Source organism: Strigops habroptila, chromosome 12 (assembly GCF_004027225.2).
Source record: "Strigops habroptila isolate Jane chromosome 12, bStrHab1.2.pri, whole genome shotgun sequence".
Lineage (NCBI taxonomy): Eukaryota > Metazoa > Chordata > Aves > Psittaciformes > Psittacidae > Strigops > Strigops habroptila.
This window is the reverse complement of record NC_044288.2, coordinates 827,695-852,964: the sequence shown is the minus strand read 5'-3', so window position 1 is coordinate 852,964 and position 25,270 is coordinate 827,695. Positions and strand designations below refer to the sequence as shown.

At 46.2% G+C, this 25,270-nt stretch overlaps 2 protein-coding genes and 2 long non-coding RNA genes across 11 annotated transcripts; 3 read left to right on the top strand and 1 right to left on the bottom strand.

Moving 5' to 3' along the window:
• The first annotated feature begins 816 nt into the window (after positions 1-816).
• Positions 817-11,324, top strand: SRSF10 (serine and arginine rich splicing factor 10). 8 transcript variants are annotated; one of them, XM_030504679.1, is made up of 8 exons: positions 895-1,093; positions 3,021-3,192; positions 3,585-3,984; positions 4,845-4,966; positions 6,228-6,390; positions 6,686-6,736; positions 6,911-7,012; positions 10,049-11,324. In XM_030504679.1, the coding sequence occupies exons 3-8, from the start codon at positions 3,914-3,916 to the stop codon at positions 10,065-10,067; spliced, it is 528 nt and encodes a 175-aa protein (XP_030360539.1). In that variant the 5' UTR covers positions 895-1,093; positions 3,021-3,192; positions 3,585-3,913; the 3' UTR covers positions 10,068-11,324. The 8 variants fall into 8 exon arrangements, 7 of the variants coding, with proteins under 7 accessions (XP_030360538.1, XP_030360542.1, XP_030360536.1 ...); XM_030504678.1 differs by lacking the exon at positions 3,585-3,984 and having other exon boundaries at positions 817-1,093; positions 3,021-3,125; positions 4,863-4,966; positions 6,683-6,736; XR_003994189.1 differs by having other exon boundaries at positions 864-1,093; positions 3,585-3,946; positions 4,871-4,966; positions 6,683-6,736; positions 6,911-11,324.
• A 463-nt stretch (positions 11,325-11,787) lies between these two features.
• PNRC2 (proline rich nuclear receptor coactivator 2) lies at positions 11,788-15,852 on the bottom strand. Its single transcript, XM_030504683.1, has 3 exons — positions 15,694-15,852; positions 14,621-14,825; positions 11,788-13,895 (listed from the first exon to the last, which is right to left on the bottom strand). Exon 3 carries the CDS (start codon positions 13,875-13,877, stop codon positions 13,455-13,457), a length of 423 nt encoding a protein of 140 aa, XP_030360543.1. The 5' UTR covers positions 13,878-13,895; positions 14,621-14,825; positions 15,694-15,852; the 3' UTR covers positions 11,788-13,454.
• A 208-nt stretch (positions 15,853-16,060) lies between these two features.
• On the top strand, positions 16,061-18,870 carry LOC115615949. The gene is made up of 2 exons (XR_003994190.1): positions 16,061-16,182; positions 18,655-18,870. It is a non-coding gene; the product is annotated as an uncharacterized LOC115615949 (long non-coding RNA).
• A 4,701-nt stretch (positions 18,871-23,571) lies between these two features.
• Positions 23,572-23,837, top strand: LOC115615945. The gene is made up of 2 exons (XR_003994188.1): positions 23,572-23,605; positions 23,802-23,837. It is a non-coding gene; the product is annotated as an uncharacterized LOC115615945 (long non-coding RNA).
• The last annotated feature ends 1,433 nt before the right edge of the window (positions 23,838-25,270 follow it).

The following is a 25,270-nucleotide window of genomic DNA, read 5'->3' as shown; positions in this document are numbered from 1 at the left end:
GAGACCACTGAGCACACAAGCACCATCATTTTCTTTCTTCAAAAAGCAGAATATATATTTGGCATACATGTGTCAGTGATCAAACTTCACCTGTCACTCAAAACCTATAGGAATGTCAGGCAATTCTTAGTGTGAGATTGCCAGGATACGAGCAGCAGTGTCCACCCACTGGAGTTTTCCTTCATATTAAGCCATTACACAGAAAAAAGTTGAAATACATTAGTGACAGACACATCACAGCTGCATTAAGTCTTTCTCTTTTCTCTCTCTTCTGGAGGTTGGGGAATATTCCTCACACCAACAAAGGTGGAGACACCTTGCTTTACTGAACCCTGCATCACATCAAGCTGTGACTGTTTACCCGCCATTTAACACCTATGGTAATCAGATACTGAGGTGTCAAGAAACAATCTCTCTACCCACCTACTTTATTGCTCTCACCACACAAATGGCTTTAGTAAAAAAAGGAAGAGCTTGTCCTTTTGCATATAACACTGCTCTACAACTGTCCGGCGACAAATCCAGGAGCACAACAACGCTGTCAGTGACGGGGCTGCAGAAATGCCTCCAGGCTCAGGGAAGGGCCCTGCACAGGGGCCCCGCAGCCCGACATCGGGAGCCGGGGGGAGCCGCCTCACGCCGCCGCCATTTTACCCGCGCGAGCAGCCAGCCCCGCGCGCCCCTCCTTCTTTCGGCGGGAAAAGCGAGGGGCACCCGGGCCGGGGCAGTGCGCATGCGCGGGCGGCACCGGAGGGCGGGAGGGGACGGGACACGCTCCCGCTCGGGCGGTGAGTGACGGCGGCGGGGCGCGCTCTGCGCATGCGCAGTGAGGGCGGGGCTCGGTTTTGGCGCCTCTCTGCCTTGCGTTTCTCTTCCCTCCCGCCGGAAGCCCCGTGGGAAGTCTCGCGAGAGGCGGCGCGCGGGTGGCGGTGGCGCTGCGCGCAGCTCGCAGGGTCGCCTCAGCGCTCGGCTCCGCAGCGCCTGGGCCCCGCCGCGCGCTCGCTGTGCCCCCCGCGCTCCCCGCCGCCATGTCCCGCTACCTGCGCCCCCCCAACACCTCGCTCTTCGTGCGGAACGTGGCCGACGACACCCGGTGAGTGGGGGCGGCGCCAGCGAGGCGCGGGGGCTGCTGTAGGCTTTGGCGGGCTCGCTAGGCCGCGCGGGCGGCCGCCGCCGGAGGGGCGCGGGGAGGGGGAGGCCCTGGCCCGCGGTGCCGCGCTCCCGCCTCGCCTTCCGCGCTGCTCGCCATTGCCCTCCCTGCGGTGCTGCTCCGGCCGCCTCTTCCCTACAAGGGCCGGTTTCAAAATAGCGTCCAGAGAGAACAAAGCTGGGCCGGAGGGAAGCGCGGCTTCGGCGGCGCCGGAGTTGGAAACGCGGCGGTTGGGACGGGATGGGGGGAACACGGTGCCGTTGCCCCGGGGTGTCCCCGGGAATTCACGGCGTAGCCGGTCCCGTTACTGTGGGGAACGCTGCCAGTGCAGGCGGAACGCTACCGCGTTAATTGTTCTGTACGGCGCTCAGGAGCGGGGGGGACATAATTGCGTTGTAAGAAGAGTCCATACGGGGTAAATATCTGCAGCCGCTTAGTGCAATAACTGTTCCTAGGCAATTAAATCAAAAGTGCATTGCAGAAGTTCGTATTTATTGCTTATTTGTAGTAAACTGCTGATTCCTCCATTTCTCTGTGGCAGTTTATCGTGTCCCTTTTGTGTCTGTTGTCACCTGTGAAACGTTTATAGAGTGCATTAGTATAAAATGCATGTGTGAGTTGGAGCCCTCTTAGGTTGTTAATCACTGTGGAACTTGTCTGGGAGTCCCTGTGAGGTCGAGAAGTGTAAAACACAAGTGGGAGTTCCTAAACTTGCTGCCTGTGCAGCTTGCGCTGAAGTTGTTCAGCAAATAACAGTAGCATGGGCACGATGGAATGGGGTGAATCAAGAACATTATTGTGATCAAAAGTGTAAATAGCTTCAATTTTTTCGTGGGTGTGATTTTTCTTTCCTCTTTCCAGTATTTATTTCACTGTAAGAACAGTCAAGGAAGACTATTGCTTCCAAACTTTTTAAAATAAAAAGTTTGTAATAAAAGGTCCTTCTAAGGCTTTCTCCATTAGCTTGTGTTTAGATGGTGCATGCTTGGAGATAGTTTCATTGTGAGATCTCAGTGTTGGTTATTGTAGTTCCCTTCTGCCATCATTGACTATATGTGCTGTAGATTCTTTCCCAGATGATGAGAAAGAGAAGCGAGTAGTAGCCACTCTTTCGTACTACATAAATGTAGTATTACATCAATCTTTCTCATATGGGCTATTGTCATTAAATGACACACAAAAAAGTACATCTAAAGAAGGTGATGTGACTTAGAAACCTCTCTGAGGAGATGGTGGTTGTTCCCAGTGTAGTTGCAGATCTGCTGAACAGTTTTGTGCTTGGTTATTTGGAAAAGCTATCCTAAGGGCATGAGTAGTTGCTCACTCAAGTTTTGTTCTGTTTGATGTGGTTTTAAGTATTGATTATTCTATGGAAATGAGTTTGTGTGACTGACTTGTTCTCATACTCTTTATGTGGATCTTACAGTTGGTGTTTGCATATTGCAAAATCATTGTCAAGATTTACATGAGGTACTTGAATAACAATAATTCTTGGGTCCTGCTTTTTACTTCCTGCCATCCTTTGCTAGTCCATCCTGCATTGAATCAACTAATGTTGATTCACTTGTCACTTCTTGGTTTACACTTCAGTTAGAGTTATACTGAACTGGTTTCAAAATGCTGAGGTGTATCCTCAGCATCCTGAGTCCTGAGTGGTTCCGAAAAGCCTGATGTGTAACTGAGCTGCTCAGACACTTGTCCCGAAAAATGTTTTGCTGCTTTCTTCTCTGTCAACTGCTTCCAAAAAGATGGTGGTTGTATTGAGTGTAGATTGAAATAAAATAAAATGCCTATTTTTTTAATTTGGTGGATGTTTTGTAATGCCTTAAATAGTGAACAAAACCCATATAAAATATTTGTGATGTTCTAGGTCTGAAGACTTGCGCCGTGAATTTGGTCGTTATGGGCCTATAGTTGATGTGTACGTTCCACTTGACTTCTACACTCGTCGTCCCAGAGGATTTGCTTATGTTCAATATCCTTTCTTCAGATGGCTGAGTAGTGAGGGGTGTTGGAGTTTGAAATTCAAGTTTGTGTAAGAGGTAACAAATGAAAAAGCAGTTTACTTTTGTGTTGTATCTAATAAGTGTCTTATGTTGTGGTGTTTTGTTATTTTTGAAGATTAACTTCTCTCAGTTGCTCTTTGCCTTTTTGCAAAGCTTAAGTCCAGTAATATAAAAGCTTGCTTATGTCACTGAAATTAATACTATATGATTTAAATGAAAATTTATCACTGACTCAAAATTGTTTAGCACATTTTTATTATCACTGGTATGCAAGTAAACTTGTGCTTAGCAACTGTGGCTGGTATTCATTGTTAATTTAACAAATGGGAACTGGAATCACTTGATCAAAATCAGATTGTATAAAAAATGAGGTGAACTTCTTTCTTTAATATTGTCCCCTAATTTACTGTCCTCTGTTGTTGCCTCAGAATGTAAAGCTGTACAGTAATGGCGACCCCAAAGAGAAAGCATGAAAGAACCGTTAGAGTAGAGTTCAACAATTAAGGCAAGTAGACAAGCCAAAGACCTCTTAAGGATCAGGCTTGAAGAGAAGGGAGAGTTTGGGAAAAGAAAAAGTAAAGAAAAGCTGGAAGAAGGACAAGCCATAATGGGAGACAAAGCTTCGCTTTATCCACAAAAGGGGGAAAAGGTTGTTTTTCAAAGTAAAAGATAAAGCCTTCTGTCATTTTTGGCCAAGCATCTCATGACAAGTCCTTCTGACAAGCACTTAAAGAGTTAAAGGTCAAGATGAAGTTGAATGGTGGCCAAGATTAAAGGAGTCATACCTGATGTATCCTACAGAGTAACAGTTGTTCTTCTGTTTGTCACGTAAGCAGTAATTTGATGAATAATTCTGGTTTAGTCCATTGACAAAACCTGTAATATTTCTCTTGTGAGTGCTGCTGTAACTGTGGTCTTGAATGAAAGTGCATTCCTCCTGGTTTATCAAGATACATGCCAACAGCATGAGAGTTCATGTTCTGCGTAGATGGTGCTGATGGTGAACTGAGTTGCTACGAGGAGAAAGGCAATTTGTTCTTTCAGGTCACATAGCTGGAAGAAGGTGTGTAAGTTACTGCAGTGGTCAGACCCGTGGATTAAAATCAGTAATGTCTGTTGCTGACCGTCTGACCTGACTGGCAGTGCAGGGTTTCATGTGTCCCAGACTGCAGGAGATCTGCATATGTGTCCGTGGTGCTACATAATTCAAACTAAAGTTAGTTGGGGAAAAAAAGGGAAAGCTTTATCCCAATTCTAAAATTAGTAGGCACTTGTTAATTACTACTGTTGGTTGCCTAATGTAATTTAAGAACTAGGGTTTAATTTTATTAAAGTCAATTTAAATAGTGGAGAGAACTAAATGACCATTAACAGTGTATTTTGAAAAGGATGCCAGGGTTTTTTTCCTTGCATAAGTACAAGTGGGAGAAGAAAAACCTTACAGTATCACATAGCAACTGCTTGCTGATGGAAAAGTTCACGGTCATATTATAAGACTTTAATTTTATTAAAGGAGTTCTCAGATAGCTGGCGGTTAATAAATAAAAGAAATTCCTAGTGTGTACTGTAGTATGACCAAAAGAGCTTTAAAACAAACAGACAAACAAAACCCCCTGGAAAATTAGAAAATAACGGATTTTTTTATTTCGTTTTAAATACCAAATCTGTAAACTGCTCAAATTCCCAAGTACCTTAACACTCGCCACATTTGAAGATGTCCGTGATGCGGAAGATGCTCTCCATAATTTGGATCGAAAGTGGATTTGTGGTCGCCAAATAGAAATCCAGTTTGCACAGGGGGATCGGAAGAGTAAGTGCCTTGCATGTATTTCAGAATTTTAGCCTTCAAGTTTAGTGTCAGGCACCATTACGTGTGTTATTAATTGTTGTGGTATGTTCTTGCTTGTGTATGAATAGGATGTGGATGTTTTGCTTTTTATCCAGTAACTATTCATGACTCATTTTAATTAAAACCAGATAATTAAGTACAGCAGTCACTTAACACAATCTGCGAGCTGCTAGTCCTGAAGCACTTTCTGTGCAACTCTGTGTGCTCCTGAAGGGAAGTCTGACTGCTGGGAACTGCCAAAATGAGCAGCAGCCCAGTTTGAGTGTGTTGTGGTGTTTATATTGCGTTGAAGCGTGTTAGTGATGCTGTGTTGATGCTTCCCAGTGCAGTTGGATTTCCAGGGCTGAGGAAATAGGTTCATTTCATTTTGCCTCAGGATAAAAGTAAATGTCAAGGTATCTCAATTCAGCATGGAACAGAATTTGTATTTTCTGAACAGATAATTGTAAAGAGAGATTGTCTTTTAAATTTGTTATTCATATACATATTCTTAATAAACAGGTATGATATAAAAACCCCCATGCTGTTGGTAAACCAAACACATACCTGTTGGTCTAAACTAGAACTATAATACTCACGTGCAGCCTGGGAATAAAAGCATCTTAAAGGCCTGTCAGTTCAAGCTGTCAGAGAACATCCCAACTGTCCAGGTTTCCCTCGAATGCACACGATTAACTTGTATTGAAATTAATGGGAATTACACACTCTGAAGGACGAGTTTCTGTCCTGTACATAAACATTGGGATTTCTGATCAGGTTTTGAACAAAAATTAACTGTATTTACCTTAGCATTGTAAACAGCAGCACTTAAAAAGTAAAAATTGTAGCCATTGAGTACAGGTAGTGTTCATTATCTAGAGCATGATGTGTTTAAAACACTTTGAGCGTGGTCTTCTGGTTTGAATGAGAATGGGGTTTAATACGAAGGAAAGAGCTGTGCTGCTTAGAGAGACACAGCAGAAGACTAGCAAGTTCATTCTTAATTACTTCAGTAATGGAGCATTAGTCCTTTCTTACTGGTTTTGGGGGTTTGGTTTGGTTGGGGTCTTTTTTTTCCCCCCTAGATCTGTAATGCCCACATAGATGCATTAATTTTTGTCTGGTGGTTAAAGCAGCTAAAGGCAAGTGCCATACAGCGGTCTAAATACCCAATATATAGATTAGTAGTGTCACTAAAGGGAACTTTTTGACTTAAAATGCTAAATATTGCTATTTTTTACAGCACCAAATCAAATGAAAGCCAAGGAAGGGAGAAACCTGTACAGCTCTTCTCGTTACGATGACTATGACAGATACAGGCGATCTAGAAGTCGGAGTTATGAAAGGAGACGGTCTAGAAGTCGTTCTTTTGATTACAGCTATAGAAGATCCTATAGTCCCAGAAAGTAAGTGTAGTGTGTGTTCAGCTTCAGCTGCACAGCAGTCTGCTGGAAGAGAGACACCACGTTGCCTAGCTAATTGTTAAAGTCTTGAATAATCTTTTTCTATTGTGGGAGTAACTTGTGGGAGTTGCATATTTTGCATGCTACATAAATCAGAAATACTGAATGAAATGATTCTGTGCTTCAGTGCAGAATAAGTAAAAGCAAATGCACAGCTTGAGATATAATTTATTAAGCGTTTGTACATATACATAGGTATTTGTCACCGTTTACTTTTTCTGATGTACCTTTTTAGCAGTAGACCTACTGGAAGACCTCGTCGTAGCAGAAGCCATTCGGACAATGATAGGTAAAGTACTTTTTACATCCTTTAAATTGAAAACTAGATCACTGTATTCCTTTAACTATAGGGTTTAAAAAAAAAAGTTTCTCCTGCAAAAATGGTAAACAATTTTTAATGTACTAGATGTCTAAGAATAGTGTTTTTACATTCAAATCTCCTCTCTCCCCTTTATTCTGATAGGTTCAAACACCGCAATCGATCTTTTTCAAGATCTAAGTCCAATTCAAGATCACGATCCAAGTCACAGCCCAAGAAAGAAATGAAGGCTAAATCACGGTCTAGGTCTGCATCTCACACCAAATCTAGAGGCACTTCTAAAACAGATTCTAAAACACACTATAAGTCCAGCTCAAGATATGAAAAGGAGTCGAGAAAAAAAGAACCCACTAGATCCAAATCACAGTCAAGATCACATTCTAGATCTAGGTCAAAATCCAGATCAAGGTCATGGACTAGTCCCAAGTCCAGTGGCCACTAACAGTGTATCCATGTTGGGTTTAGGCATGTAAGATTCATTTACACACAGTTCAGTTTACTTAAATTATCAGGAATATGATGTTGCAACAGTGCTAAAAAATATTTTCTTTGTCAGTTTTCCCTGTAGCCGACAATGGTTAAAATTAAGACAATGTTGAGAAGCCACTGAGAGAGCGAGAAAGAGAGAGGGAGAGAGAGTGTCCACTTGGTTAAATGTCTCGGGCAGCTACTGATTTGGTTGTGGTGTCTCTATGTATATTTTTGTAAAGATTTGCATTTTTAATGCTTAGATATTGGTGATGACTTGATTGATCGTAACTTGCAACATTGTCCTATTAAAAATGTCATACCCATAGAGAAATTTGGTACCAGTTTGTGCTGAACAGTTAAACTAACTGTTTAACTTGTTCTTTAATGCTAAACTTTGTGATAACACGGAAAACTGGACAGCTGTAGCACAACACTGACCGCTGTGACATGCAGACTGGCAGGTTCATGTTTCCGTTGCTCAGAGGCAGGTTTCTGTGTTCTCCATGCCCACTGGCTTGAGCAGGTCAGTGAGTGGAGCGGTTTAAGACTCCTCCTTAACCCTGCTGTCTGGGGAGATGGTACTAACATTGCGTGGGCTATGTGGGGAGAGAGTGGGTCTTGGAAGCTCATTCAGAGTTTGTGGAGTGCTGTGACTTGTCAGGATAGAGGCATCGCTGCTTTGGCCTGGCAGCTAGTACGAAACGTGTGAGGGGGGGAAAAACCACCTTGCATTGGGAAATTAAATTCAGATTTCAGCAAACGGCAGAGCAACTAAATACTAGGTTGTGTGTACATTTTATGCAGTTTTTGTATCCTAAATTTTAGTGAGCAGTTAACCATGAAATTGCTTAGTTTTCCTGCTGTTAGATACCAGTAGATTGTTTCGAGTTGTGTGTGTACAGTATATAAGAACTAAACTTTTCTGCCAATGACTCCTGTGGTTAGTTGGTGTATTCCTAGGTATAATCCGTAGCCATCTCTTCCTGAGTAACACAGGCTGGCTTGCACACATCAAAAAGTACTTGGTCAAGCGAGTCTGGGTCACTTCTTCCTCAGAACGGATAGTGGTTTGGTTCCAAGATTTCCTTTTCCTTAAGAACAAATGTTTGCAGTTGGATATGAACAAGAGCTGCATCTCTAGCTATTTAGTTTATCACTAATACAGTATATTTAGTAAATTGAATGTGAAAAATAAGAAAACCCGTGTATCATCTTACCAGTATTTCTCTAGAAGGCAAGATACTTTGTTATGAAAATGGCTTTTGGCATCGTTTTTTCTATTCACCTTCAAAAGCCAGCACCAGACACCTAGTGTTCCTCACTGTCTTACTAAGTAGCATATAAAGCTGTTGGTTTCAACAAGTTCCTTTTTAGAGAAATGGTGTAGGTTTGGGTTTAGTGTTTTCAGCGGGGCCTTTCCAGAAACGCAGACGGCTTTGAAATACCGGCAGCGGAACGTGCGTAGGGGCTGATCTTAGAACCTTTGTACATTTGATAGTATTTCTAACTCTTCCTTTACTGTTTGCAGTTAATGTTCATGTTCTGCTATGCAATCATTTATATGCACGTTCCTTTAATTTTGTAGACTTTCCTGGATGTATAGTTTAAAAACAGCAAAAAGTCTATTTAAAACTGTAGCAGTAGTGTGCAGCTCTAGCAGAGGAAAGTTGTGGGATTAAACTTTGTATTTCCTTTCTTATAGAGGCTTCTAAAAAGGTATTTTTATATGTTCTTTTTAACAAATATTGTGTACTACCTTTAAAACATCGATGTTTTGATCAAAATAAGTAAAGACCCAGCTTATTTTCTGCTTGCTGTAAATTTAGCAAACATGCTGTAATAAAAAAATGAAGGAAATACTGATCCACTGGAATTATTGTAGCTTTAGAATTTGACTCCAGAGCATGGTTAGGAGCAGAGCTGTGCATCCCTTACGGAGTAAATTCCTTCCTATGGTATTTCAGTAAAGTCAGGAATTTATCATTTGGTGTCTGAACAAAGATGGTTTCACTTTTTCTGAAGGGGTACTAGCCAAACTAAGAAAGCAGACGTTCTAGTCTAATGTATTGAACTTTCTTTTCCATTGACTTTCATTATTGCTGGCTGGATTGCCCTGTGGTTACAGTTCAGATACTATTAGCCAGGTGATGAACTATCAACAGTTAGGATTCATATAGAACCAAATTTCTTGTTAATTTATATTTGCTGTATCAAAACTGGCGCCGCTCTAGAAGGTGGTAAAGCTTTGCTGAGGATGTTCAGAACGCGGGCTGCCTCCTGGCGTTTGTGCAACTGGTGGTTCTTAGGCCACTGAGGGAAAACAACTCTGAAAAGCACTTAATTGCATTGATAAACCCACTCTTGGGCTTCTTAAGTCGAGCTGTGATTATCATGTAGCTTTCTGCTTGTAACAGCAGAAAAGCCTGCCCTTTTTCAGTGCTCTTGCATTAATATTGTCTTCAAGACTTAAAATCCCACATAGAAGCGGTGCACCTGGCTGTGGTGGGCAACCATGGGTCTGGTTCTGTCCGCACCCTGCAAGGGATTGCTGGAATGAACTCTCCTGGAGCTAGAGCTGGGCCGGTGGGGGGGAGGGAGGGAGGATAACGTCTGTGTCCAGGCTGAGCTGCTGATTCCATACTGCAGAGTAACACTAACTGTACCGTGACTGTTTTGTCAGCATGTCCTTATGTTGTGTGCCTCGACAGTGATGTATAGCACAGTTTAAATTACTTTTGTTTTGCAAATCCAGTTCATTGCAAGTATAATGCAGTATCTGACAGTTCTGATGGTTCTTTCTTTCTCTCCCAGAGGTAGGACTAAACTTTGACTTGACTTGTGTATATGAACAAGCCAGAAAAGCCGAACACAAACCCACGATGTTTCAAGAGTGCATGAATAAAGATGTTGTCCTAGTTCTTGCTCCCATGGAAAAATTGTGAAGAAGCTGTTCTGTGGGCCTTTCAGTTGGGGACGAGTTAGCAGGATGTGGCCAAAGGGCAGGGAATGTTCACGCATTGGCGCCAGTCCAGCCACAGCCCCGCTAGATAACACCTCCTCCCTTGGCACAGGGGTCTAGTCCTGCTCTAACAAAGCAGTAGCCTGTCTCGTGCAAGCTACCCGCAGGTTATGCACAGCTGGAATGCAAGAACATAACGCAGGCTACAAAAGATCGTGTGTAGGCATCTTTCTTTTGGAGTCTCAAGAACGGTGGGGATTCTGGGTGTGGGGTTGTTTTTTCCTGTGGTAAACTATAGATTTTTTTTTTTTTATTATTATTATTTTTGTCATTCCTGCAAAAAAAAAAAAAAAAAAAAAAAAAAAAAAAATGTGTAGAATTGAAGTAGTCTGTAAAAATTCTGCTGACAGCCACGGCTGTGCTCAAAGCATCTGCAGCATGTCCATTTACCTCGGCAGTAATAGAAGGCTCGATTGGAACTTCTTTTTCACCTAAAGTCCATGCACCCAAGTGGTTAATTACAAATTCTACATGTAGTGTTTGAGTAGCTGGGTGTTTAAACTAGGGACTGCGATAGACTGGTCTCTGACAGCTCAATGTTATCCTTCCTGTGTCTTTTAAAGATGTTCAATGTACAGTATAACGGCTTTACTCACTCAAAGTGGAAACTCGATTTCAATGTTGGTTTGAGCTCTTGGAAAGAGCACCTGCTTCTTTTTTTTCTCTTGCTGTTTCGTCTGGGGTAACAGCTTGGAGTATGTTCAGAGAAGGGCAGTTGGGTCGATGCCTCACAGCACGGCCACTGGGGTTCTGGCAGGGATGTAACATTCTGAAGTACAAAGGGATGAATTCACACATTTTTAGGACATAATCACCCATTAATAACTGCTGGTTTTCTCCATTTATCTTGTGTAAGTTGCTTAAAGAGTCTGTAGTCCATTGCTGTAGTATTTGTCTAAAGATGCTCTTACTGGCGAGACTAGGAAGGGGAGACTGTGTACCCTGTAGTGTGTTTGATCAAAAGATGCTGATGTTTTATTCCTACACATCCTTTTTTCTTGAGTTTTGTGTTCCATCTGTGCAAACAACCCTGTGAACTGGGAATAAAATGTACACGTTTTGACTATATCTTGAGAGCAACTTCTGACTTAATTAACACAGCAGGGGCTGTTGGGGATGGACCACCCAGGGATGCTGCCCCAGCCCTGGGTCCTTGTCTGGGCTTCCATGCCTGGCCTTCCTGAGCAGAGCTGATGGCCCCAGCAGGCTTCATGTGGGCCTGGGGGTAAGGTCAGTGTTTATTATCCAACCCACTGCTCACCTGGCACTGGGAGGTGCAAAGGAGAAGGCTGCCGTGAAGAAATCTCTTCCCTTGTCATTTGCAGCCTGTTTGTGTGTGTGGAACCAGGGGCCTCAGGTTGCTGCTTCTCACCAAAGATAAGATAATCCTAGAGTCTGATAGTTGAGGATATAAAAAGGGGCACTGAAATATGTTAATCTGCATTCTGAAGTGTCAAAGCTCTACAGAACTTGAGCTACCAAACCTATGTGAACCTGCTTTTCTGTTACTGTCTTGAAGTAAGCAAGAGTCTTTTAGGGGGTGAAAATATTACTTTATTTGAATTTATTTCCAATTTGTACATACACCATTAGTAACTGACAATTTGAGGCTGAGGATACATGATTGTAACTGGGACACAGCTTGTTTGCTGGTGGAGGTCACAGAGTTCAAAACAAATTTAGCAACTGCCAATTCCCTCTTACGTGGAGCAATAGATTTGTAAAGGCTGTTCTGAGTGAACAGAGAAATCGCATTTCATGATCCACAAAGCTCCCTGCCAGCTTAAAGCACTTTATTAATAACTATACTTTGAATCATGTTTGGGTTCTGCTGCTGCAGTGGGGTTGGTTGGTACAGCCAGCACCTCTGGTGCAAAGCACTGGTGTAGCATTGGTGGGGCTTAACAATGGAAAACTGTTGCAATCCCACATGATGTGGGACACCTCGTGTTTTCCATCCCTTAAGGTGTGCTACACGTTCAGAACACCAGGATCCTCAACTGCAGCAGCTCTTTAGAGGTTCAGGTTTGATTAGCTTTTGGGTTTTATTTAAAAAAAAAAAAAATCTAAATAAGCCTTTTTTGCACTGATTTACTTTAAAAATGAGCTCGTGCATTTTCACTGCATGTCAAGTGCAAGGGCACACAAAGGGCTTGGGGTGGGTTTTTTTTTTTTCCTTTTTTTTTTTTTTTGTAAAACAAAATATCTTTTAAATCAGGCCACATACTCCACATGGCCATCTTACATTCAGCAGTTTTGTACTAAAAATATTCTGTGCAGGAAAGCCCAGCAGGAATTTACATATGCTACAAACTTTTACATGTATTTACATGGCTCTGTCTTCCCTATGGCACATGTAAATGCTGCCAGTAGCTGCTGCAACTGCCTCGTTACAGGGTCACACATTTAAGACTGGTCTAAGTAACTACACCACCGTTCTTGGATTTAAAAACTGATCCAGCAGGTATTTCGGAACCCCTCGGTGCAGTGGGAACACAACAGAGTTTAGGTTTCAGGCAGTCACCCGGCACTGCAGGATCATTTGCTGGGGTTCCAGTGCAGATTCCTCTTCTGCTCAGCTGGGGAGGCAATTCCATGTTTGCTGATGTGTTCTGCTTGTCCCTTCACCAACACGCACCAGAGTTCCCTCGGTTTTAGTCACAGGCTTGAAGCGCTTCTCTGCCAATTCCAGGCTGCCAAACAAAGCTCACCAGTGCAAACAAGAACGGGTCTCTGTTTGTCCTGGTGCCTTGGCAGAGGTTTTATTTCACTAGCAAGTTTTATGCAAGTTTGAAAAGCAGCAAAGTACCTGACTAAAGCTTTCAGTGCATTTTTTTTCCAGTTAATGCTGCATTAAGTTAGGCAAAAGCTGGTTTTCTGTCATACCAAAAAGTTGTCACAATGCCAATTGGGGGAGACAGTCCCATTTACTCTTACAATAAATACAATAAATGGTGACTGTGCAGATTTGATTAAATTGACTATAGAGAAAATTCCTATTTCACAGTGAACACAGCACACAACTTGAGGTAAAATGTGAGGGGAATGTAAACTTCCACCCCTTTTGTCCAAGTGACTAACTATATGCAGCAAGAACATCTGGTTCTGTACACCTGAACACCTAGAATGAGGACTAACAATTCTCAAATTTTAAATCCTGTAAATTTAAATAACTTTACAACTATGAAAAATTACATCTCAAGCCTGGACCTTAAGTAATGTTTTAAGCTGAAATGTCATCATTTCTTTATCCGAAGGTTTAAAAGAAACAGGTACCCAGTGGCTCGGTGGCTTGGGAAGGACACTGGGCGAGGGTGGCTCGCTGAATTTCGCTCCGGCGTAGTTCTGGTTGGGCTGAGGTGTGAAGAACAGGTTGTGATTTGATAAAGTCGGGCTCCAATTCTGATTCTTGGGGAAATGAACATTGTTCTTCCCCCCTTTCTGCATGGCCTGCCATGCACCAGCTGATGAGTTGCATCCGTGTCCTCTTTCTTTCTTCATGTAGGTCTTCATCTGCGAATTCTGATCTTTATTCTTCTGCCTGTTTTTAAGTTGTTGATGGTTCTTGGTGGGATTTCTAGATTGGGGAACTGGAATGTTGAATCTTTCTCCACCGCCCATCTTCAACTTAAATGTCACCTGTACAAACAGAGGAGGAAGTCAGTGGAGTTTGCATGATATTTTTAAGTATGTTGGAGAATGTTTAGATTCTAAGCAAGGGGGTTGGAATCAATCTAATCAAGACTTCTATCAACTGAAAGCAGTGGGGTTTTTTCTTCATTACTGGATACCTAAGAACATAGCTGCCACACTCAGGAGAACTGAATTACAATACCATGTCACCTTCCAAGTGGGAAATTGCTAACTCTACAGTGGCTTAGCACTCCTGGTGCAGAGGGCTGACCAGCACATCACGCATCGGACCATCCCTCGAGGAGCTGCATCCCTGTCCCCCCACCAGCAACCAGAGCTTTGTCTGCCTGGCTGGCAAAGTGCCGCTGCTCCAGGCAGCCCAGCTGCTTCTGTTCTCAGGTAAAGGAGTTACTGGAAGAATGTGGAAGATGCACTGCTTACAAAATACAGTGCCAAATTCAAGGTGTTGATGTTTAGTCCTGAAGACATTTAATCAAGATCTTTACACCTAAAGATCTGGGCAGAGTTCGCGCTGATAAAGCCACTCCCAGTCTTTCCAGTAAGCGCAGGAGTTACTGAGATAAACCCAAACTGAACTGAAAACCACCTCAAACGGAAAGCAGCCATTTATTTGCAACTGAACTTGCAAAGCAGATGGCTAGATATTATCACAGGGTACTTGGCACCTTCTTCCTGACTCTCCTACAGCACTGTTCCTCTCCCGCATTTACCTTTCAGTTGTCTTCTCCGATTCCCCACTCTCCAAGTCTTGCCCCCTTTCTTGCTTCCAAGCCTGAAAGCGGAGGTGCTGCCTTTTGCTGGACTCCTTCCTTTGGCTCGGGACAGAAGTGTTCATGGGCTGATCCGCTGTATTCAGCCAGGGAGCCAAGCCCAACATCGGATTCTCGGCACAGAAGCTCCAAGGGAGAAGTCCCACTGCATAAATGAGAATAAAGTTTGAGTTCAGATTAAGGAAAACTCTTTCCCTTTCAAATGTGAAGAGGAAACAAAAAGCTAAAATAATTCAGAAACTTCATAAAGTCAGTTGTGTCTCTTGTTTGTGAAAGATGACAATATACTTCAAACAAAAAAGAGCAATATTTATCTTACTCTACTTAGATAAACTTCACCCTCATACCCGGCATATCACAAAGAGAAGCACTTTTTTCATGCTCTCTGTATACATCCTAAGAATTCTAATAAGCAAGTAAGAACCTTAACTTTGGGGGGGGGGGGGAAGGAAAAAAACGCAATGGAAAACGCTTTGAGATGAACTCTTGAGGGCATTACCCCTGAGCACAAACCACCCCCCAAGATCTCGCCTGCCCCCCACGAACCGACCGCGCCCCACACCCTCCCCAAGCGCTGCACAGTGCTCCTCTAATCCGTCAGCTGCCTTTTCACCTTCCTTAGCACAGTAACTCCTCACCAATTTACAGTCATTTCCTGTTTAGCCCATGGCTCATTCTCTCCTTTTCTTTTGAAAACTTAAGCCACCCCAATGTTTTCGCGTCCTCTAACCCGTGTGTCACTTCAGCGACGGCACCCCCGGCCAGCTCTCCAAAACCCTTCGCCTTGTTGCGACTCAAGCCAAGGGCCGCGGTAATGGCATTACCCCACCGGAGCGGCCCTCATCGCTCCCATCTGTTCGTCTCCAACCTTTCTCCCTTCCTCTATCCCTTACGCCCCCCTGCCCCGCGGGGAGCCCGAACCCCCGGCCCCGCTTCCCCAACAATGGGGCCGCCAAGCGAGCACAACATGGCGGCGACAGCGCCCGGCCCGGCCCGCACCGCTCCTCCCTTACCGACTTCTGTCCGTTTCGTTCGCCCACAAGCACAGACACACACGCGTTACTTTAGAAACCGGCCCCGCAGCTCCGCCGCCACCAGTCTCCGGCACCCCCCGCAACGCACAGCCCAGAGCACTCCACTAGCACCCACCGCTACCCCTCTCTCTCCCACACAAAATGGCGGCCGCTTCCCTACGCCGTATAACACCCTCGGCCTCCTCCTCCCCCGCCCCAGACCGCCTCTCTCAGCCAATAGCAGCGCGCTGCCTGCTCCCTCCGCCAATCCGAGCGGGGTCCCGCCTGTTGCTGGGAGGGGCCAGGGCAGACTGGGCGGGCGGGGCCGCCGTTTGAATCTCCTCAGCGGAGGGCGGGCCGGGAGGGCGGCCGCGGCGGACAAAGAGCCCCGGCGAGCGGCCCCAGCCGGAGCAGCGCCCGAGGGTCCCCGGGCAGCGCCCCCGCTGGCCGGCTCCCACCCGCCCCGTTCGGGAATCAACATAACAAAAGGTCAGGGTAAGGGGGAGGCCACGCCAGCTGCTGCTGCGGCTTCACAGCGGGTAAAAGAATTAACAACTAACCCAAACCCCTCCAGTCCCAAAGAGCGTCCTTGGGAGCGGGGATTCACCGAACAAAAAGCAAACTCGGCCCCGCGGAGATCCCCCGCAGCTCTCGGATCGCCAGATGGAGCGTGTCGAGCCCAATCCCCACACCTGCGCTATTGAAATTTGTTAATTACCCCAGACCTGCGCTTACTTAAATTAATGACTGACCAGCGTATGGTCTTTAGGGCTCTGCCCCGGCCCCGGGTCTTCAGGCACCACCAGGGCAGAGGGAAGGACTCCAGAGAGAAGCTGCGTCTTTAAGAAGTTTATTTTATGATGCAGTGTTATTCAAAAAGATGAGGTATGTTTTAATACACAAGGTGTGTTGACATACCAAGCCCAGGCATTTGTTCATGTTCTTTATTGCGTGTTTGTACAAGCATGCTGAGATTGATGTGTTTTCCTCCCTTTGCTCTGTATTTCTTGGTACAGTGTTATGGCTAAGATCCTTACAGTAGCTTTCATTTAGATAACAGTATCTGCTGTAACCATTTAAGCCTTGAAATTACACTAGTTACTTCAAACAAATCAGATTTTTTTGCTTTGGTTCTTTTTTTAGTGTGTTTATATCTGCTAAAACATCATCTCATAGAGTGGTTTGGGTTGGAAGGGACCTTAAAGATCAGCTCAGGGTGCAGATGTTCTTAAGTCAGGACATAGCACTGAGATTTCTAAACAGCATTTTACTGGCTGCCAATGTGCTCTCACATCTGGGGAGCAGAACAGCCTCGTACTTCCAATTCAAATTAAGGATGACACAAGGCCTTGTAGGTTTTCCTCACTATCTTAGCTATTTCACAAAACATCTTGTCTTTCACAGCTGGTTTTAGGCTCAGGCTGACACGTTTAGCCAGAGGGGAGCCAAAGATGTCAGCGATAAGCCACTCCTGTATTCGTGCAGACTGTTCCACTGAAACACCAGGAACACAGTTGAATGCTACAGTAAATTGTGTCATTTGGAGTTCAAACTTAGGAACACGGGGTATTTTTTAAACCAAAGGGCAGGCAGTTCAGAATATCCAAACTCCACAATGCCCACATTGGAAGCAAAGAGGAAGTTACCCACACTTCATGCTTCAGCAGCTAAAACCTTGGTCAGGTTTCCTCTCCTGGAGGAAAAGGAGATGCATCTTCACAGACCCACAGTAACTCTGACATGCACAGCAGCACTCAAGTGCCTGCCATGTCCTGAAGCTGCAGCACAGACAGTCCCAGGGTTCATTCTTGACCCCTCCTCATCAAGATCTGAGACTCCTTTCATAGAAGCTACTTCAGTCCCTCAAATGTGCTTTTTAAGCCCTCTTTCTTTTCAGTGGCCTCAACACAAGATTTCTTGATCCAGAGCCTGTGGCCCTATATCCATCTAAGGTACTGACAGGCACTGCCTGGGCTGCAGCAAGATGCCTCCAAGGAGCAGCTCATCCCACCCTTTGTGCCAGGCAGCCCTTCATCTGCTGAAGACAAGGTCCAAGAGGCCATGCCCCTCAAGCACACTGCTTGAACAGGGGAGCACCTCCACTCTGACTGTGCTGGGCATTGCCACATGGTGACACAGACTCAGTGACCTCAGCTCCACTATACCTTTGCTATGTGCTCCTATAACCTAGTGTATGTGTTTTCTGTTGTGCAACTGTCTGCTCAGGCTGGATTATTCTGCTTCCTCCAGGTAATCTGAGGCTGATTGCAATAACTACAGTTTCCTCACGTTCTCAGGGAGGCAGTTTCTTCAGTAGGATCTACATTGCTGAAATCCTCCTCTCAGCCCTCCACCTTGTGCTGCCACAGTGCCAACAACTCCAGGTTTTCCTGAGCCACTATTGTTTTCCACACTACATCTCCATTCTCTCCCAAAGCCAGTGTTAACACCAGCTTGGGGAATTGGCTCCATCTGTGCTGGCACTGCAACAACCAGCAATTTCCACAGGCATTCCAGTGAAGACAAAGGCCCCAGAGCTTTGTTAGCCCCAAAGTGAAATGCTTCCAGCTGTGACTGATATAGCTCTATCCATGCACATCTCCATGCCAGAGCATTTTAGTGGAACTACCCACTGGTGGGTGCTGCAGGAAGTGAGCAGCACAGATGAGTTGTCCATTAAGTCAATAGTGAACCATTGCCCAGTTTTATTCCACAGGTGACAAGCTTCTACTGGTACATGACTTTGAGCCATAAAAAGTAAACACCTTGGGGTTACTGAGTCCCATGACACACCTAAAACTAGTTAGATATTTCTAGCTGAGCCAAACATTAACCGGGCTAACAGTCTACCTGGGTTTTCCTTAGGTGGGAAATATGTTGAGTTTGTATTTTCTAAAAAAATCTGCACAAAAGGATTAAGTATACAGTAACATTTACAATATCCTTTATTCTGTCTGGCAGAGGACTCCTGTTTCTCAATCAAATAAAGCTCAGGAAATTCGCAGCAGTGACCTATGGGAACAGCAGTGATCTACCAGGGGGATAGTTGAATCTCTCCAGAGTAACTAAAGAAGAGGTACAAAGCAAACACCCCAGCAGTCCAATACAACTATGGACTGTAGCTGCTTAAAGCTCCTTACAACTTTGTTGTTAAATAAAGCAGAAGCATGACATGAAGATACTTTCTGTATAAGCTGTAGTTATGAATTAGGTGAGTGTCCACCAGGACCTGAGTTGGATCATCTCCAGAATGAGATTTTGCTCCTCTGCACTGCTGGAGCCAGTCCCATGCTTAGGAATGTCTGTGAGCACATACCTCCTGTGCATGATCACAGCATGCACCTTCGGGTATGGATGTACGTACAGAACACAACAGACTTAGCACCAAGAGTGAAAACACATGGATGGACACACACAGAGCTGATTGAGGAGCAGCCACCAAAGCCCTGAGCCTTATGGGGGGCGTGGGGGGGTGTTAAAGGGCTTGTGCTGAAGCAGCCTCACAGCAGCTGATGCCCTAACCTTGTGTCAATAAAACACATCTAGGCATGACTGCCGAGTCACACCCTGCCCCTTTTCTGTCCCACAGCTCCCTGTTCAAACCCACACCAGCACTGAGTCACAAAGCCTGCAGGAACCTTCAGCCCGTTTCAACAACATGCCTGTTTCAAATCCGATCAGCAGGGAAGCCACTTCCGCCCTCAGCCCGCCTCACCACACAGGAGCGAGCAGGGGCGTGTCTCCCGCAGGACAGCTCACAGGGCACGGCCTCGCCGGGACAAGCGCAAACACGGCCCAGCAGCGCCGCTGCGCTCAGCGGGCGGTGCTCCGTAGGACACATGGAGGCGGGGATGTTGCTCGGTACCCATGGCGGCGGCTTGCCACGATAACTACGGTTCCGGCGTTGCTCCGATAGTTTCGGCGGCACGATACCTGCGAAAAAGCAACCCCTGCCTCGGCAGCAATGGCGGCGACGTTGCCTCGCTAATTATGGCGGCCAAGCTGCCTCGGTAACAATGGCGGGGACGTTGCCTCGGTAACAATGGCGGCGACGTGCTTGGTAGTTATGGCGGCTACATTGCCACGCTAATAATGGCGGCGATATTGTAATTGGGGCGGGCACGTTCCCTCAGCAGCAAAAGCGGCGACATGCCTCGGTAACAATGACGGCGGTGGCGTCGCGATGGAAAATACGTCGGCTGCATTGCCACAGGAGCAATGGGGGCGACCTTGCTTCGCCAGCCATGGCGGCGGCCGCTTCAGTGTCACACGCAGGACGGCAATCCACCCTCACTTTCCCACCTAAAACTCGTCTGCGTACCGCCTCTCCTCTCCAGTGCCCGCACTCCAGCGTCCTGGAGCATGGCTCACAGAGTGCGAACGTCCGGGCCCTGCTCCCACAGCCCGAGAGCCAGGAGAGAAAGCTGCTGCTGGGCATCTTGTACACAAATTTGGTTGCCATGTTGGTGGCACCGCTGTGGAAGTCTCCATGTGTAGGTGATGCCCAGCACCAGCTTTGTGTTCTGGCTCCTCGGCTGTGGGAGCAGGGACGGAACGTTTGCAATCTGCATTGTGTGCTCCAGGACACTTGAGAGCACTCAACACAAGGGCAGTATACAAACAAACAGAGCTTTACGTGCTGTTACAGTTTAAGCTAGGGTGAACTGCCTTGTTGATGGCACCGTTCTAGAGGTGTCCAGGTGTAAGGGCTAACCAGCAGCAGCTTTCCATACTGGCACCTCAGGTTTAGGAGCAGGGACTGAATATTTGCACTCTGTAAGCCGTGCTCCAGGGCACCTGACTGTGCTTTAAGGAGAAGTAGTACAGAGATAAGAGTTTTAGGTGGCAAAGCATGGATGAATCGCCATGTTGGGGGAGCTGTTCAAGAGATCGCCACATATAGGTGATGAGCAACAACAATCAGGCATGGTTCTTCCTTCACCAAGCTACTAACACCTGAAAAATGACTCATTCCACCTTTTTGTCACTGGTCTACTTGGGTTCTCTTAACAGTAAATACTGCAACTAATAATCCAGTACAGAACAAAAGCAGTAAAAAGTAATCTCACTCTGTCTTGAGTGAAAAAAACATTAAGCACCCAGTAACAAAAATAATAGGGCATACTCATAAACCATATTAAGAAACCTAAACACTTTCTATAAGACCTTAAAAAGAAAAGTTTACAGAAATACTTATTAATGCATACACTGGTAAAGCTTGACAAGTCCTGATACTATGCACTTAGCTGATTCCATTTCAGTAAATATCAAAGCACAACAACACAAAACAGGACAAGATTAAAAACCTACAAAAGACAAAACAAACACCAGAACACTCCCCTTGCTAAAGCCCAAGAGCTGAATGAACTCCCTAGTGAAACACTGTGCCTTATGTACCCCAGGCAACACCCACAACCCCTCCCTCAATGCCCTGGGGCAGGGGTGGGGAAAACCACCAGCTGGGATAGAAGAGGCAGGACAAACAATAGTCCATTATATTTTCTGTCTGATGTCTGTAGCACAGAAAGGGTCAAGAAGAGAAACTGATTCTTCAATAAAAAAACCAGTCTGTGCTCCAGGACGCCTGAGAGCAGGCACTGGGGAAGAGAGGCAGTACGCGGTTGGAGTTTTAGGTGGGAAAGCGAGGAGCGAGAGCGATGCTGGTGGCACTGTTGCAGAGCTCGCTGTGTCTAGAAGATGCCCAGCACCAGCTTTCTGTCCTGGCTTGTCGGCTGTTAGAGCAGGGGCTGGACGTTCGCACGCTGTGGGCTGTGCTCCGAGGCACGAGAGCAGGCACCAGACAACAGAAGCAGTACGCAGTGGAGTTTTAGTTTGAGGTGGGAAAGTGAGGAGCGAGAGCCATGCCGGTGGCACCGTTGCAGAACTCACCATGTGCAGAAGATGCCCAGCACCAGCTTTCTGTCCTGGCTCTTTGGCTGCGGGAGCAGGGGCCGGATGTTCGCGCTCTGTGAGCTTTGCTCCAGAATGTCCGACAGCGGGCACTAGAGGCAGTACGCAGATGGAGTTTTAGTTTGAGGTGGGAAAGCGAGGAGCAAGAACAATGCTGGTGGCACCGTTACGGAGCTCACTACATGTAGAAGATGCCCAGAACCAGATCTCTGTCCTGGCTTTTCAGCTGTGGGAGCAGGGGCCGGATGTTCACACTCTGAACTGTGCTCCAGCACGCCTGAGAGCGGGCACTAGGGAACAGAGGCAGTACACAGATGGAGTTTTAGTTTTGTGTGGGAAAGCGAGGAGCGAGAGCAATGCTGGTGGCAGCATTGCAGAGCTCACCACGTGTGAAAGATGCCCAGCACCAGCTTTCTGTTGTGGCTCTTCAGCTCTGGGAGCAGGGGCCGGACGTTCGCACTCTGTGAGCCGTGCTCTAGGATGCCTGAGAGCAGGCACTAGAGAGGCGAGGCAGTATGCAGATGGAGTTTTAGGTGGTAAAGAGAGGAGTGGGAGCAACGCTGGTGGCACCGTTGCGGAGCTCTGCACGTGTAGAAGATGCCCAGCACCAGCTTTCTGTCCTGGCTCTTCGGCTGTGGGAGTAGGGGCTGGACGTTGGCACTCTGTGAGCTGTGTTCCGGGGTGCCTGAGAGCGGACACCAGAGAGGCAGTAGGCATATTGAGTTTTAGTTTTAGGTGGGAAAGCGAGGAGTGAGAGCAATGCTGGTGGCAACATTGCGGGGCTCACCGCATGTAGAGGATGCCCGGCACCAGATCTCTGTCCTGGCTCTTTGGCTGTGGGATCAGGGGCCAGATGTTAGCACTGTGGGAGCTGTGCTCCTTTACACCCAAGAGTGGGCACTTGAGAGGAGAGGCAGTACGCAGATGGAGTTTTAATCTTAGTTGGCAAAGCAAGGAGCGACAGCAATGCTGGTGGCACCATTGCAGAGCTCACCATGTGTAGAAGATGCCCAGCACCAACTCTCTGTCCTGTGTCTTCGGCTGAGGGAGCAGATGCAAGATGTTCGCACTCTGTGAGCCATGCTCAAGGACGCTCAAGAAGGGGCACCAGAGAGGCAGTGCACAGATGTAGTTTTAGGAGGACAAGCGAGGAGCAAGAGCAATGCTGTTGGCACCGTTGCGGCGCTACCATATGTAGAAGACGCCCAGCATCAGTTTTCTGTCCTAGCTCTTTGGCTGTGGGAGTAGGGGCCGGACATTGGCACTCTATGATCCATTCTCCAGGATGTCCGAGAGTGGGCACCAGGCAGAAGAGATAGTACGCAGATGGAGTTGTATGTGGGAAAGCGAGGAGTGAGAGCGATGCTGGTGGCACCATTGCGGAACTCTCTGTGTGTGGAAGATGCCCAGCACCAGTTTCCTGTCCTGGCTCATTATGTGTGGGAACACGGGCTGGACGTTTGGACTTTGGTTGTTAGGGCCCTCATTTAGCTCTTGGGCTGTTCTGCAGTTAGTTCTGTGCCGTTCCTTTACTTTTTAGGTGGTTTGAGCTCTCTCAGCTTTTTGGTTAGAGTTTTCACTTTTACAGCAGCTGAGGTTTCTCCAGAGATTGTTTCTGGAAGACTTTAATCTCAGCAACATACATAACAGAGAGTATGTCTATATGAAACATTTTAATTTCAGGTTAGCAGTTTAGCACTGGTTGTATAGGAAGGGTGAGAGGGGCTGGAAGTGTGCACTCTGAGAGCTGGGTTCTGGGATGCCTGAGAGCACTGTCCAGTGAGCCTTTACACAGATGAGTTTTGGATGGGTAAGGAAGTGAGGATATCCATATGGGTGGCACTATTCCGAAGGGCACTATGTGTAGGACATGCCCAGCTCCTGGCTTGTACCCTAATGCATTAGGCTTAGGAGCTGGGTCTGGACATTAGTACTTAGGGAGGTAGTATCTCAGTCACTGTAGAGTGCTGTCCAGTGAGGCTTTACACAGATGGAGTTTTAGGTGGGTGAGTAAGTGAGGATATCCATGTTGGTGGCACTGTTCCGGAGGGCACCCTCTGTAGAACATGCCCAGCTATTTGTTTTTGTCCTAACACATTAGGTTTAGGAACAGGGTCTGGACATTGGCACTTAGGGACCTGGTTTATGGGGCATCTGAGAGTGCTGCCCTGCACGGTCACACACAGATGGAGTCTTAGGTGGGTAAGTAAGTGAGGATATCCATGTTGGTGGCACTATTCCAGAGGGCACCATGTGTAGGTGATGCCCAGCTCCTGGTTTCTCTCCTGACACATTAGGCTTAGCATCAGGGTCTGGATGTTTGCACTTTGGGAGCTGGTTTGTGGTCAGCGAAGAGTTCTGTCCAGCGAGGCTTTACACAGATGGAGTTTTAGGTGGCTGAGTAAGGGAGGATATCTATGTTAGTGGCACTATTCCGGAGGGCACCCTGAGTAGAACATGCCCAGCTATTTGTTTTTGTCCTAACACATTAGGTTGAGTGTAATGGATGGGAACCTAGCTGAGAGTTGATTCCCTCTCATGAGAGACATAGCACAGGATGTTTTTGTGTCACAGTGTATTGGGTAGAGTATATATGTGTATGTTCATGGTGACTGTTGGAAAGAGACAGGAATCCTAACATGAGGGTGCAGCTGTTCTGTACGTGGCCGCACTGGGGCGCCTGCCCAATGCTCTCAGAGCGGACAACAGTGAGATCATGAGAAACTGCACAGTCCCACGAGCAAACGGTCAGAGATCTGGCATAAAGCTGGTTGTTTTGATAAGGGTATGAAAGCGGGACCCTCTTGTGGCCATGAGAGAAGCCTCACCTATGGGTGGATGCGCAGCGTAGGTATTTTCCCAGTTACCTGAGACTCCCGGCATCGGCTGCAATGGGGCTTCCCAGCTGAAGTGTGGGCCTGGAGGGTGATTCAGTGGTAATTGGTGATGTATTTCTTCTTAATCTCTGTTCTCTCTATACAGTAATGACAATGCATTGATAACTTTCTTCGGTACTTTACTTATATACCTGTATCTCTGATTTGCTTTATTGTACTTATTTGCTATATATATGTATTTACCTAATCCACATCAGTGTGCTCACTTTAGTGTGCTTATTGGCTTTAGTGTGCTTGTTTAATAAACTCTGCATGTTACACAGCTAGTGTGTGGTCACTTTGTGGCGTACCCTGCCTGTCAGCAGAACATTTAAGTACAGGGTCCGGACATTTGCACTTAGGGACCTGGTTTATGCAGGCAGTACACGGAGTTTTAGGTGGGAAAGCAAGGACGGAGAGCAATGCTGGTGGCATTGTGGCGGTGAGGCCCTGGCACAGGTTGCCCAAGGATGTTGTGAATGCTCCATCCCTGGCAGTGTTCAAGGCCAGGATGGACAGAGCCTTGGGTGACATGGTTTAGTGCGAGGTGTCCCTGCCCATGGCAGGGGGGTTGGAACTGGATGATCTTGTCCTTTCCAACCCAAACCATTCTAGGATTCTATGATTCTATACAAAGTAATGGAGTCTGTCCATTACCTGTAGGTGCTAATAGGCATCAAGTCAATGTTGTGGTTAGAAGTTCCCTGGAAAACATCACAGAGGCTGGCAAATGCAATAAAATATCCACTGTAAATATTCACATCAGGAACGCAGCCCAGGCTTCACAGATC